At 44.8% G+C, this 16162-nt stretch overlaps 1 protein-coding gene across 1 annotated transcript in view; it reads right to left on the bottom strand.

The window, feature by feature from the left end:
* The window catches only part of astn2 (astrotactin 2), a gene marked incomplete at both ends in the record, with an annotated part of 226615 nt that overhangs the window by 180814 nt on the left and 29639 nt on the right, over window positions 1–16162 (bottom strand). The window contains 1 exon segment of the mRNA XM_084483245.1: window positions 2121–2311. Within this exon segment, the coding sequence (XP_084339371.1) occupies window positions 2121–2311 (191 nt within the window).

The following is a 16162-nucleotide window of genomic DNA, read 5'->3' on the forward strand; positions in this document are numbered from 1 at the left end:
GAAAAAAAAACAAAAAAAAACACAAAACAAATTGCCGCTGTGTGCGTAACAGCGAGAGACAAGGGAGATGCATGGGGAGGGGTTGAAGGAGGGGTCTGGGGTTGAATATTTTATGCGAGAACTGGCAACGGAGGACAAAAAAGTCAAAACGTTAAACTAAATGCGCGAGGTGAGGAAGTGTGACTGCAGGGGAGGGATGGAGAGGATAACTATCTGGAGTACAGACAGTACAGAGTGATGGGGATAAAAATAGACGAGAGAGAGAGAGAGAGAGAGAGAGAGAGAGAGAGGAGAGAGAGAGAGAGAGAGAGAGAGAGAGAGAGCTTCAAAGGGAATGCTATAAAGAGAGTCGGGCCATTGTTGTTTTGAGGTGTGATGCTAGGGTGGTAGATTAAAGTTTGGAAACTGCCGAGGGGGGCGTGCGGTTGACCCGTCGACATAAGCCACATGGAGAGGGAGGGGAAGGTGGGTAGGAGTATCTGGACTTTATGAAGTCAAGCACTGACATTAAGAACATGAGTCGGAAAGAAAAGGGGTAACAATGGCAGAGCGTGCGGAATGAAAAGATCACCGTGCAAAAAAAAAGGGCAACAAAATGAGGTCGGTTGGAGTTGGAGTCTGCAGGAGGCTGAGGTGTGTGGGAGGCGGCTAATCTGCCGCGTATGTGGCAGAGTGCGTAGGCGTATGTGTGTGCGTGTGTGCATGTTTGTGTGTCTGTGTTCATATGTGTGCCTGTGTGCATGAGGGTGTGGATGTGCACAGGTGCATGCTCGTGCGACTATGGAGATGAACACAGATGGCTCTGCGGAGTGAGGATACAGATATGGGATGTGTGGGTGCGAGAGAGCAAAAGCGCGAGGGAAATGGAGATGGTTGAGGGTTCAGCAGAATAATGCAAACTTCTGAAGGCATGCGTGCATATTCATATGCGTGGGCGCGCGCGTGTGTGTGTATGTGTGTGTGCGTGTGAATGCACACCTTATATGCAATCAACCTACCATGACAGAGAGAGAGAGGTCAGCAGAATCATATCCAACCGCCCATGCCTGTGTGTATGCAAGTGGATATCGTGACGCCTGCATTTCAGGCGAATGCACGCCTGAAAGGTGTCCTAACGTGTCCACCCGCCGTGACTAATAACGCCGGGAGAGAACGAGGTCACCCGGAGAGGTGGCGCACATGCTGAGCATGTAACGCAAATGATCATGGCCCACTGCCGCCCTATATTCACATCCACCTCGTACGATTTGTGCAAACAGAGGCAGAGAGAGGAGTAGAGCGAGGTAGAGAGAGGTAGTAGAGAGAGAGGTAGAGAGAGAGAGAGAGAGAGAGAGAGAGAGAGAGAGAGAGAGAGAGAGAGAGAGAGAGATCAACAGAGAGAAAGATATGTTTCTGTTGAGTTGAGAATAATCTGGGGCGGGGGGGGGGGGGGGCACAGCGCCTGGGGCGGAAACCAACAACTGAAAGGGCCGGATTTACACCTATTTTCCTGATTCATAACAGAGATTTTCCATCAAATAGACAAAGTTCTGTGCGTGAATGGATGAAGCTTTTAGGAGGCGGTTTTAATAAGTGTGATTCTACAGCGGGCCAGTCTGCACGCTGTGGATTTGATGGATGTTTCAGCTCGCCATCCCACCGGGAAAAGTTCACCAGTGCTTGCTGAGTATGCGATCGCTGTCAGCCAATTACTGACAGCGATCCCCCCCCGGTCCCCCAGCGCCAGCAACATGATTGGTCAAAACAAATATGAAGCGAGAGAAAGCATTCGATCCTGTCTGCTATTAATCTAAAGCCTGATTCGTGAGGTTGAGAAGAACAAAAGCCATAGGGGTGTGTGTGTGTGTTTGTGTTTGTGTCTCTGTGTTCTTGTGTGTGTCTGTGTGTTTGTGTGTGTGTCTCTGTGTGTTTGTGTGTGTGTGTGTTTGTGTGTTTGTGTCTGTGTGTGTGTTCATGTCTCTATGTGTGTTCGTGTCTCTGTGTGTGTTTGTGTCTCTGTGTGTCTCTCTGTGTGTGTTCGTGCATGCGTGCGTGCGTGCGTGTGCGTGCGTGCGTGCGTGTGTGTGTTTGCACGCGCACGTGTGTGTGTGTGCATGTGCGCGCGCATGCCTCCCGCCTACCATGACGGAGATGTGCAGCAGGTGCATGTGCTCGTGCAGGGCGTGGGCGGGCTGGCGGTCCGAGGGCTGCGTGGTCTGCAGCGGCGCCTCCGGGCCCCCCGTCGCCGACACGTGGAAGAAGAGCGTGCCGTTCTCCAGCCACTGCTGCTTCCAGTGGACCTGGGAGATGTCTGGTCCCGTGCCCGACATCTCTGCACACCCACAGGGGGAGAAGGAAGGAGGGAGGAGGGGGGAGGGGGGAGGGGGGAGGGAGATGGGGGGGGGGGGGGGAGAGAGAAGGGAGGGAAGGACAGGAGGAGGATGGGATCAAGGAGGGAGGAACGAAGGGTGGAAATGAGAGCGGAGGGAGGAGGAAGGAAGGAAGAGAGAAAGAGAGGGGGAGGAGGGAGGAAGGGAGAGAGCAGGGCAGGCGGAACGGATAGAGGAGGGAGGAAAGGAGAGGAGGAAGATGGGATCGGGGAGGGAGGAAAGGAGAGGAGATGGAGGAAGGAAGGAGGGAGGTGGGGAGGGAGGAGGGAGGAAGGGAGAGAGGAGGGAGGAAAGGAGAAAGGAGAGAGGAGAGGATTTAGTGCGCTCAAGTTTAAGCCGAATGTGCTTGACATTCAGGATCTCTAAGTGTGTGCAAAGGGGGTGGAAAATGTGGATACATGTCCACATAGGAGGAGGCGAGGCTGACAAAACGGTGTGTGTCTGTGCGCATGTGTGCCCACGCGCACGCACGTGTGTGTGTGTGTGTGTGTGTGTGTCTGGCACGTTAGCCTGCGGAGGATAATCGGAGGTTCTGAGGTGAGAGCAGAGAGGCGCCCATTAGTATTCCAGTGGGCCTGCATGGCGACGCGGGTCAGCTGAGGTGAGAGCAGAGAGGCGCCCATTAGTATTCCAGTGGGCCTGCATGGCGACGCGGGTCAGGCCCCCCCTAGTCCCCTAAGAGCCTGCTTTATAAACACACGAACTCCGGCGAGGGGGCTAGCTCACGGGAGAAGCTCCACTCCTTAGCGCATTATCATAAGCCGGATCAAGTCAATAGAAATGAAAATAAAATAAAGAAATTGACTATGTGCAATTGCCAAGAGCGGCAGAAGTGGCTCCGCTGGCATCTTATGGTGATGGCTTCTCCAGCTCCGGCATAAATAAGTCAGGGGAATTTGTCCTAAATTCTAAATTGAGACTTGACGTGTGTCACGATATTTCAACGATCGCAATCAATACGGCAGCGCTGCCGTAATAACTGGAATAAATCACTCTGGGGGCGATGGAAAGGGGCTTACTCTGGAGGCCTGGGTGTTGCCAGCCCAGAGTCTTCTTAAGGGTGTGCAGCACTGAGGGTATGCAGAGCTTTGTTAACGTTGAGGGACCACAACACAAAGGACTTTGTGAGGCGGTGCTTGTTCAAAAGGTCACTTTTATTATCAAGGTCTGTAATTGTGAAGGGGAAAATGAAGAGCTGTCACCGCGCACCGGGGCCCTGGTCTCAGAGCGGTGTTGCAGTAAATCACCGAGCGCGTCGCACACCAAATGAATGCATTAGCTGGGCTGTTTCTATTAGCATAGCTGTGGGGCTGCAGAGCAGAGTGCTGCCAGGGTGGTGTTAGCCCCCCAAGGAGAAAAAAGGGCTATTGGGTTTGACTCCCAATGTCCGCAGTGTATCTGTACAGAATCTTTCATATGTACACATAAATACTTAATTCCCTCGCTGCTCACGGGACGACCTGTATCCGAATTGATTGTGCGTCGCTTCGGATAAACCACCTGCTCCAAACGCCGCCCTGCCCTTAAGACGCCATTCGTCTGAAAAAAACCCTGCAAGTCACGTTGGATAACAGCGTCTCGAAAATAATGACATAAACTGCAAATAATGAAAGTCAGTGACACAAAAAAAAAAAACAAGGTGTCCTGAACATATCCAAGAATAACACAAACGCAGGGGGATAAAAAGACAAAGCACAGTATCGACGACAATGATCTATTCCATCTTCTCCTCTACTGAAGAAGAGAGGGGAGGGAAAACAAAAGAGGCCCCAAACAACAGTGGGCAGTGCGGCGGCGGCGGCGCGATATGGTTCGCCGGCGCATCCATCGCGGCTCTTATCGATCCAGCGAACGCCGGGCTGTTTGTTAGCCGCGGTAGTATTCAGCAGCGGCAGACGATGATTGCTTGCGAAGGAGTCTCGATACAGTATAGCTCATGGAGGCAGCGTGACAAGGGCACCGCACGCACACACCCCCCCCCCCCCCCCCCCCCCCACCGTTCCTCCACCAACCAGAGATAGGTAGCGCCTGATGAATAGCAGGGGGTAGTGGGGGGCTGTAGTTATTAACCTTGCCGACCTCAGGTCAGTGGACAAGTGTGGACACTGGATTAAGTTGGTGGGGGGGGGGGGGGTGGGGGTGGGTGGGATAGGGTGATGGACGACTCCCCGCTGAATGGTACCGGCCGCGATGGCCAATGTCCGGAGCCTAACATGTGGGCAGCCTTGAGCCAGATTGCCCCAGCCCCTACCTGCTCCTTAATGGCATGTTTCTGACATCGCTGCAGGCTGCTTTTGTATGAAAGCGTCAGAATGAGTTAATGGTAAATAGGAGGGGTGCATGCACAAGTGCATGGGGTCAAGTGCGTGTGAGTGAGCACGCGTGCGTGCGCACACACACACACACACACACACACACACGTCTACGGTCTTCAAAGCCTTTTCATGTGGGAAACATGTAGTGAAATACATTGGGTTCAACCAAGCGGGTTAATTTACTAACAAGACAGCGGTGCCAAACATGAAGCAGAAAACATCACAGACAGAACTCTAAGATGGGAAATCGTCATCAAAAGGGTGGTGAAAACAATACACTGCCCGAGGTGGAATCAGAGTGGAGCTGATGAAGGGGTTGACTGCACACACACACACACACACACACACACACACACACACACACACACACACACACACACACACACACACACACACACACACACACACACACACACACACACACACACACACCATTTGTCACGTGTATGTTTGTTGACGATGTGTTGTATGTCAGACTACAGACAAATACACTGGTTAGCAAGGATTCATTTCAAGGAACTCTATTGTTTTGTTACAATGGATTAAACGGTAAAGAGTCAACATGCATTCAAACACACCCTCCTTACCAGAGGAATGGAGGTGGAATGAAGATGGCCACCAAACAATTTCCTGGTCTTGATTCCTTTCCTGTTTCAGGTCACATGTATGTTGGCTAAAAGTAACAAGGTTTATAGAGATCCTGGTGTGATATATTCAAGCATTGTGTTTAAAATATAAAATCATTCATACACTTTAGAATTATGTGCATGATCAGAAATTATTTAACGTCACTTGGGCACAGTTACATGGACAGAGATGGTAAATGTCTGTGCCTTTTAAACATTAAGTCGGCCGTGCTGGGAAGGAAGGATTGGACTGTGCAGCCCAGTGGTTTAAGACAGAACTTAGGTTTGAAAAGTGATTTCACCAAGTGTTTTGAAACGCGACGGGGTCCACTTTCTTAAAAAGAGCACAGCTGTAAACAGCACACTTTTGTTCAATAAATCCCCATCTTTGTGGGAGACATTGTCCTGGAAGTACATCTCCTTCCACCACCCGCCTTGATTGTGTGCTCCCAGTGCCTGACTAGCGCACTTCCTGCTCAACCAGATATTTCCCTACATCTCCGTGGTAGCCGCTGTTGCTATTGCCCAATCGCTGAAGCCGCTGGACAAGACGCCCGATTGGCCGCCGAAGTCGGCTTACGGGCCAAGGACACCTGACGGTGTCCTAACGGGAAGGTTTTGTCGCGATCTTGCAGCTAGGTCATCAGAAATTCACACACAACACCGCTGCATAACAGCCGTGACTCACCGGGAAGTCTGAAGCTTGTGATTGGTCGAATTGCCACCAAAGTCGACGACAGCTGCCGTCGACTTTAATGACACTGAAGCAGCTCAGCTGTCCCCGTCGGTCCCAGTTAAATGGTAAATGGACTGCATTTATATAGCGCCTTTCTAACCAGTGGCCACTCAAAGAGCTTTACAATACTGCCTAACATTCACCCATTCATGCACACACTCACACAGCGGTGTCAACCTTAGAAGGCGGCAGCCAGCTCGGGAGCAGTAAGGGGTGCCTTGCTCAGGGACACCTCAACACTGCCGGCTGGTAACACTCCAGTTAGCAGCCGACCCACTCTACCTCATCAGCCGCACGCCGCCCCAGTTCCACATGGCTCCTTTATTGTGCTAATGCCGGTGCTCTATAGTCAAGTGGTAAAAAAAAAGGTAAAGTGTAGCGTTATGAAAATGTATTGAAGAGGATCCTGGCATAAGCTATCCCACAGGGGCGTAAAGATTATGACTATGGTGATCAGAGAACGAGGGCAGACCGCGATTTCCAGGGAATGCGTAAGCTCTGCAACAAAAGGTGCAAGTGTGTTGATACGGTTGTTCTACATGCTAATATGGTCATTATACATACACACACACATACATCTTCTAATTAACACAACTCAATAACTTACTATAAATAATCGCCAACACATAGCGTTGCAAAGCTGCCCCTGTCAAGCAGAACATTTTAGAAGTTCATTTTATGTTATTAATTCACTGCAACCACTTTGGAAACTTATGACTCATGGAATAGGATTTAATTTAAGTTCATTAAAAAAAGCCAACTGTTTATGGAGACTAATTGCACTTTAGAAAGAATAGTGGAGCGAAACATTGTATCGCTCAATGTCGGAACATTCTGAAAAAGAGGCCACTTCCATATTACAGTCTGCCAAACAACGATGTAATCTATCTCAACTCTGTGTTTGTGTGCTTAAAGTACACCCATGAGTAATTTCCCGGAGCATTTTCTGATATTTTTTTGCCATTTTTTTAGCAGACTCTTTCATTCGAGGTGATGTAAATTGAATATGTTGATGGATGTTTTTGTAGCTCATGAGCACTTAGCGGTTAGTCATCTGGCTCTCTGATAAACACAGGTACACTGAGGACATGGGGGAACAGACCTAGTACCACTGGACAGAGACTCGTCCACTGCACTACCCTCCCACATTTTAACGTAAAGGTAAAAAGCAGCCATGTACTAATTACCCGCTACACTTTGTACGACTGCAGACAAGTCTGAATTGTAGATTGTTCATCTCCACATACACTTTGACCTTTGACCATAACAGGAAAATGGAATTCCATTTCTGATTCATCCCGCAGCGGTGCATGTGTTTTTTTGTTCTAATCCGGTACTGTTTTAATAGAAGCATCTCTGGCTATGAAGGCCCACCACTTTCATATGCGAAGGCTCTTGTCATATAGATGCCTCGGAATACATCTGATTATGCAGAGACACTGACACTTGCTTTGAACCCGAATGGAAATGCAATCACATTTCCCTGTGAACAGTTGAACACTAAGCATAATGGTTGCTTCTGTGAAAGTGTGTATTTTGTGTGTGCGTCCTTGGGCCTGCGGCTGAATGTTGCGAAGACACAAGGCTCCGATCACAAGGCCACATTGTAAGTCATTAGAACTGCTATTAGGTCCCCGTGTTGGGTGTGCATACGCTTGTATGCATTTGCTTGGATGCGGTCGTCTTAAGTATGTGCATCTATTCGCCGGATGTGGGATGTGTGGGTATATTGCTGTGCTATCAAGTCTGTATGCTGTACAAAATGTGTGTGTGCGCATTGCTGTGCTGTGTGTGTGTGTGTGTGTGTGTGTGTGTGTGTGTGCACATGTGTGTATGTGTGTGTGCGTGCGTGCGATGTGCATGTCTGCTCTTTGTTTTGCTTATTTGCAGTGCTTTATGCTATATGTGCGAGCATGCGGGTGTGCTGGCGTAGGTTCACCGAGACTGTGCACACAGCTCCAAGGACAACTATTCATATCATTAGCTTTCTCTCCTGAAGCCATGGGCAACAAGACATGCATGACAAGGAGGGAACCGCTCATAAAACAACAATTGCTTGAACCTAACATTAATTGTGGCATGCAAATGCATAATAAATGAATGTATATAAAATGCAGTATTTGCCTTTTTTTTTACGATCCAATTACCTTAGCTCCGAGGTGGTTTGAGCTTAATATTTTAGGAAAGAATATTGATTAAATAAAGTTTGACAAAATCAATATCTCGATGTGGGGAAACAGTCTGTCTGTCTGTGTATGTATGTGTGTATGTGTGTAGCCACATGCACATCAGTGCGTGTGTGTGTGTGTGTGCATGTGTGCCTTCCTTCCTTCCTGCTCCAGTATGAGGAATGGTCTAATTAAAAAGAGGACCAGTATCAAATAATGGTGAGTAATTGCTTCCTCTTGGAGTAAATTATGCAGGATGTTTTTTTTGATGTAATACATACAACAAGGGGTACTGGTGTAGTAAGATGTGAACCAGTCATACAGTCGCTAGGTGGAAGCATTCTATATTTATATTCCTTTATTTATTCAGCTATCATCCCATCAGTTATGTTCAGACGGAACAACATCTAAAGCCGTCACTCAAATGGCTTTTTGAAGGAGGGTTGCAATGTGTTTCTTCGTGTTACTAATAGTCGTGTGTTAAGAGGGGAACACAATAAGAATTTGTTATATATTCACTATAGAGCCAAGTTACCCATTACCAAAATATCAAACAGCATAGACTGGCAAGCTTGTTGTTCGAGTTGCTGTTGAAGTTTTCTGATCTCACAGAGGAATACAGCTGCTGAGAAATATTATGGCAGCGAGTTAACACACTGAGCAACATAGGTATATGAGGACGCTATTAGATACACACACATTAGGAAAACATTAAAACACAAATTAAAAACTCACACGCATGGGTATCATCAGTTCAAGGGTGATCATGCGCGCGCGCGCGCACACACACACACACACACACACACACACACACACACACAGGATCAAATCATAGTCCAACACGAGCTACATTCAAATGACGGATGCTAAATCAATGTATCCTATCTTAGCTCTCGCTAGTTGAGTGTTAGCGAGGTAGCGATCAATATCAGCACATACAAGTATACATGCAACGCACACACACACGTCTATTTAAAGGTGATCATGGTGGCAGTAGTGTGCGTCCGCGTGCGTGTGCGTGTGTGCACCGACTGAATGTGTGTGTGTGTGTGGTCCTGACAGCTCCATGACAGCTCTGTCGGCGGGGCTAAAAGGTGCCGTGTCATCACCCTGATGAAGGATGGCACCCCAGAGGCACTTTGCTGCTCACCAACAGACATGTGGCACGATCTCATCGCCCACCGTACCCCCCCACCCCCTCCCCCCTCTCCCCGCACGCACACACACACACGCACACGCACACACACTCTATCATTAGCCTCATGAATATTGAACGATGTTGTGGTAGACTAGAGTTCATCAATTGGTACTCAAAAAATTGGCATTGGTATAGGCATCCCTGAGCCCATTAATGATGTTTCCAAAATGCGCTCCCAGTTACGTTTGATAACATGGTCTGCTAAATAGTGCAAAAGAACAAAATTGGAGTGCTCACCGAGTTTAAAGCATCCAAAGATAATTTCACTTTCATAAAACGTTCCATCTTTTTCACCATGCAGACAGACCTGGTAATCAGCACCAGCAGCAAAACCACCAGGGCAACAGAAATGTATGTTTATTTGACAGTGACTTGAGGGAAATTACTTTTCTCTTTCAATTCCTGAATGCTAATCAGTCCATTACCATTTTTAAACACGCTGATGTGAGCTGTGTGAAATGAAGATGCAGCATTACCTGAACAAAAAGGAGACGGAAGCATTCGTATACGATTTACACTCAATACCAGAATAAGTGGAGCTATAAGAAGGGCATTAAAATAGCTGGTCCCCACAAAAAGATCTTCCAAAATAAATGTTTTGTGGAGCGTGTCCATGCGTATGTGTATGTGTGCACGAGCGTGCGTGTGTGTCGCTAATTTGTTTTTGTGTGATAATGATTGTTCATGAGTGCACTTAAATTATAACCCTTTTCCTGAAGTGAAAAAATATGTGCGTCAGAATCTGCCACAAATGCCCTTGGATATAAAAAATAAATTGGCTGTAAATTAGCAAAATGCTCTTTCTGTGTTCCTTTGCTCTTTTTGTGTTCCTTTGTGGTCAAGTTGCATCCGTTTTGAAAAATCACACTTTGTAAGAGAGCCTGCTCTTTTATTTGTAGCTTTTCTTTTTAAATAGGTCATATGATATCATGAATCCCTTCATATGTAATAATTCATGATGATGTGCTTTTGAGTGCTATTATGAAATGTTTTATTCACCATATTCCCTCATCCTATGTTACTTTATTCATTAATGATTATTGTCATCTTGCGTTACAAATACAGGCGTGAGCTGGATTTATGATGTCACAAATAGATCAAATCATAATCCAACATGAACTACATTCAAATGGAACATGCAACTGCGATGACATGATAAAACCAAAACCAAAGTTTGCACTATTACGAGAACGGCGATGAATTTAATTCTAGTTGTCTGTCGAGTATAAGTGAGGTAGCAATCAAAAAGACATATTTGACACGTGATAATATAGAGTATCGAATGGGAATAAAACAAAATAGGAATGGAAAGAGCCTTGAAAAGTAAGTGACACTATACAAATGCATGAAACATATATGGAATATATTGTACGCATGACTCACGTCAACCTCAGTACACCTTCCTTTTCACAGTTTAAACAGTAATCCGAGTAAAGATAAGGAAAAAGAGAGTAGCGTTGAGCGTGTTGCTGACCGTAAACAAAAGGTTGACAGTAGTTTATCTCATTGTCGGAACGGGTCCTTCCGGACGCCACGTAGTTTGATGTGCTGTCACCGTGCATCCTGGCTCAATCAGCACTTCCGCATCAAACTATGCCTGCTCAACGCCTCTCCCCCTCCAGCGTGACCTGTTTGCGACCCCACTACTGAGCGGCCCCCAACCTGTCAAGGCCCTCCATAACCCACTCCCTATAACGTCTTGACATTTCTCAAGATTAATATTTTAAAGACACCCGACTCCCACTTACGATCCAGCGTAGCAGGCAATGTCACACTCAGACAAACTGCAGCGCTGGCATCTCGACACGGTCGGCTCTCTCCTTGGTAAATAAAAGAGTCGGGGAATTACTTCAAGGATTTGTACTTACCTTCTTCTGAGCATTGTTCAAGACTGATTGGCTGAAGTGAATGCTTCTTAAGGGAAATGGGTTTTTTGATGTAAACGTGAAAGAGGTCTAATGCAGAAAAAAAGGCAAGAGGGAAGGCAGTCTTTTATATTAGGCGTTTTTTAAAACCCAGCTGGTACCTTTTCCACCTTGCTCCGTCTTAGACGCTAGCTCGGAGACCGACTAAGGTTCAACGGAAAACCATTTACACTTCATGAGACATTACCAGCTGGGACTTATAGCCGGTGAGAGAAGGGAAACATATGACTTTAGAAATGCAGTGTCAATGAAATAACTCCCGGTGTTAAAAAAGGTGAAATCCAGGTAATCATATAAGGCTCTGGATATTCACCTGCTATGTCGTTAAAACAGCCCAAAAGGGTAAAACCTAATTTATTGACTCAGCAGTCCTTTATGAGGTCCCTGAGGGAGGAAGGACGCAATATGATCGTATTCTGACTCGCAGAGGTGTCAACACAATATAGTTATCCATACATATAATTAGCCAATATTGGCCCATGAAGCTCCCAGAATAGCAGCACAGAGACTAGTGAAAAGTGAGCCATGAATTATAGAACAGTGTTTGTTTATGGCAGCATTGACGCACCACTGGGAGATCTTCTTTGACAAGGGTACAGAGAGTAAACAAACAGTTACTCGCCATCCAACCCCAAATGGCACTGAGGCCATTTTAATTCCTCATCCACAGCCTGGAATACAGAATAGGGGAGAGAGAGAGAGACAGAGAGAGGCAGAGAGAGAGCGAGAGAGAGAGAGACAGAGAGAGAGGCAGAGAGAGAGAGACAGAGAGAGAGGCAGAGAGAGAGAGACAGAGACAGACAGAGAGAGAGAGTAAGATATAGAGACAGAGAGACAAAGAGAGACAGAGGTGATGATGTGAACGTTTGGGAGCGAGAGGGAGAAAGGGTTTGAGAGAGAAATTGAAAACTCAAGGTCAGTAATAGTCATAATCTCATCACCTTAAAAACATAGAACATGGCCGGGTGCTGATTGAATGTGCAATTAAGTCACAATGTCAATTTAGCCGAGGCTAAAACTCCATTCTACTGGAAAATAGCATTGTAAGGGCCATCCAAAACAAACAACAACAAAAAACGCAACAGCATAATTTATGTGTGAATCTATAAATGTTTTTTCTCTTGCACTGTCCAGGATTAGCGAGGCAGCCTGCCAGGAAAGCAAAGGGCCCTAATGTATTTAAAGTGACACATTAACAGGATAAACAGTAGCCTTATCTGCAGAGTGCATTGGGCGCTTTGTGTTTTTTTCTGCTTCGCCTAAAACACCCCAATCCTATTAACAAGATCTACACTGATTTCACATCTTTCTTCCTCGTCTGGTAATGCAGGGCCCCTTGTCCAAAGGTGCCAAAAGTGGGAGGCTAGGGCCCAATAAGACACACATTAAGATTGACTAATCCTTTGTTTGGCTCCCCGATTGGAGACCGGGGTCAGTCGGGACACAGGGAGGATCGAGGACAACTTACAGGCCGCAGTCATGAAGACGCTAAGCTTCATATCGCACCACACACGTTTAGCATCAGATTAGCAAGTGTTTAGGCCCAAGTGTTTGCTGGGAGAAATAGAAGCCGATATTTAAGGTGGTGCAACGTATTATCCATGAGATGATTTTATTAATAATGGAAAATTATAATTATTGCAATTGGTATCTGTTGCATTAACTTTTTTAGTTCAGCAGGCCCATAGCCTAAATCAATAAAAAATATTTTCTAAAAGTCATCCAAATTCATGAACGCACACAGCACTGCGATGACGATGAAAACAAAATAAATAGAAGAAAATATGCCAATACAAAAGGCTATGGCAGTTATCTTAAAGCCGAGAGAAGCGCCACGGCATTATGGGATGGAAGAGAGCGTGTCAGTTAGCCATGCTCTCAGATAGAATTAGACGAGACGAGAATGTGTTTCAAAGTCATCAGCAATGACTTCACAGAACACAAAGCAGTCCAAAAGCCTTTCAAATGCGCGTGTGGCACATTTACAGAAATGCAGTTGTCCGTAGAATCCTGCTGTCTTGCGGGGAAATGTGACAAACAATATTAAATTGACAACTAGCTTGCCAACTGACTATTATTAACTATTGAAGTAATTGACCCACTGACTGACTAAGCCAGCTAGTAAGCTAGTTAAATGCAGACACTATAAATACATTTTGTACTCTTATGAACTATAAATACATCCACCCTTACAAGACACAAATGTTTGCTAAGTGCAACAAAAACTAAAACAAAAAAAATGCTGAATGTTTCTACTCCAGCCAAGGAACCGAGCATATGCCCATTCAGTGGTAGAGAGAGAATATGCTATCCCACCAGGATTTGTCCTTCCTATCCAACCTCGGAAACCAATGAAATTAAACAAGTAAAGCAATTCCAAGATAAATAGAGTAGTGTTTGACCGCCAGACGAAAGGTTATGAGGTCGAATCTTAATATCCAAAGTCGACATGATGGCGATTTGCAGGATGCCATTGTTCTCATCAATAACATTTATATATATATATATTTTTTTTTTTTATTAAATCATGGTCAATTGGAAGTATCCAGTCTGTTAATTAACTTGATAGTAAAAGATTAAACCTGTGGCTCATAACAGCCAGTCAGACCAGGGGAAGCCCTCTGATAGTACCACCATGTTGGGTGCTTTGGTTTTAGTGTGAGGTATACAAGAGGCCTTAGGCTTTACAAACCAACTCCTTTTAGAATATACGGCTGCATTGACATTTACTAGCCCAACATTAAGTACTTTCAGAGAGAAGCTCTCTGTGGTCTATTCCAAACCCAAACTCCTCTCCTTTGATTTAAAGTACTGCTTAGAAAGGAGGGTTTTTTTTTCCTCAAATTTCTCAATCGTAACAAGATTTGGTACTTAGGAAACAGGAACTTCATCATGAGATAGAGGAACCGCCCGACTTAACAAACAAAAAATATGTTTATTAATTGTATTGAATAATAAAAAATAATAAAATAATAAAATATAATGCAGGCTGCTGAGAAACACACACACCACACACATATAAAAAGGTATAATAATCATTCTATAATCATCGACAATTGTACAATTGATGCATACAAAAAACAATTAAATATTTATGAAGGACTGTGCCCACCTTGTGACCCCAATTAAGTGATTAACTACCTCCCACGTTTATTATGCTGGTAGTGGTTTATCTGTATTTTTTTTTTATATAATGGTATTTTCTCTGTTTTCTTTTTACAGTCTTTTAGGGAGTATTTTATCGAAGACAAGTACCTTTAAGTATCCATTTCTTTTCTTTTCGATACTAAACTTACATTAAAGGGTGATACTATGCCAGCTTGTAATGGCTAATCACAACACTTCAAAAAAGGTCTTAATCCCAATGGTCATGTTCTCAGTTTTGACGTGGAGACGAGGATAGGATGACGTTGCTAATGATGAGCTCCAACCCTCAGCATCTACCAGACTCTCAGAGGGTTTATAAACTTAACAGTAGAGAATTAGACAGGAAAACCCATAATCTGGAGCCTTCGGTCTGCCAAGAAAGTGAACCACTTACACAATAATGTTGGGTAAGTGGGACATGAAATATATAAATAAAGACGGAGTGTATCGGCTTCTTAAGGCCTCTCTAGGGCCAATATGGAAATAAAAATGATAATTTTCCAAAAATTCAATAAATATCTGAATATTCTTACGAATTCAAAATACCAGTAATGACTGAGGGTCATTACACTGAAAATATATGGATATTTAAAGAATGGCATCAGACTATGGCAAAACTAATATTAGTTTTCTTTCTGAGGTATGGGCATATCTCTCCATCGTAGTGAATGTAAACTATTGTACTTGGTTTCCCAGAAAGTCAATATCTTATATTCAGGATGATACAAAAAACATTCAAAGAAGATAAATGATAATATTGAATTATTGCACACCCCTAGCGTCTACTCTTCAACAGTATGCCTGTTCTAAGATGCCATGATGCTACGTATAAATAAATCAGTGTAATACCTCTATACAGTTTACAGTGGGTTATTTTCTATACATATAACTATAGTGGTGTAAAGCAACTCACTGGATTATTTCAGTCCATAGTTTTGCTTGGGTACGTTTTGGAATCAGTCACTTGTGAAAGACAGCTTGTGTTAGACAGCTTGTCCTGGGGTACATGTTCCTCAGTTCCAAGTAGTACACATATCCACTGGGTGGAATTTAGATATGACCGGATGAGCTGAAGACCTTCGTAGTACTCCACCCTATGCAAGGGGAATTCAGCAAAAAATTACATTAATTTAACATGCAAGGGGGAGACAATTGGGTGCAACCTTAGTTAAATTAAAAATGGCCAGAAACAGTTGGGACGGAACTTGGTTTTTTTATAATTTACCTACGGGTTATTTTGTCTCAAAGCCCACATGTTTGCCTGTACGTGTAGGAGTTTTGGTTGAAGATTAATTGATACCCACATCACATCGTTATAAATTTACATGACTCCTTTCAAGCGATTGTTTCTCACTGAAGTTTGCTAGTGGTTCAACACATGTCAAACAAGCCAGACACATTAAGTATTAAGGGTCGGAGGGCAACGTGCTCACAGACAAAATATCTGCTCAATGGCTTACTCCTACCTCGGTTGAGCCCTGTAGGATAGTGAGGGGAGCCATAACGAGAAGAAATCATTCATTAACCCTTATATCCCCTAACCAGAGCGCACAGGAAAAGAAACACTGGCAAGTATGGCATGAAATGTTCTGCCAAAATCCTGGATCATTGGCCGTGCCAAAAACAAATGTGAATGGCATTGTGGGAATAAAGAAATTGGCTCAAAAACTCTAAACTA

The sequence above is a fragment of the Micromesistius poutassou genome, assembly GCF_964030765.1.
Source record: "Micromesistius poutassou genome assembly, chromosome: 18".
In the NCBI taxonomy this organism is placed as follows: Eukaryota; Metazoa; Chordata; class Actinopteri; order Gadiformes; family Gadidae; genus Micromesistius; species Micromesistius poutassou.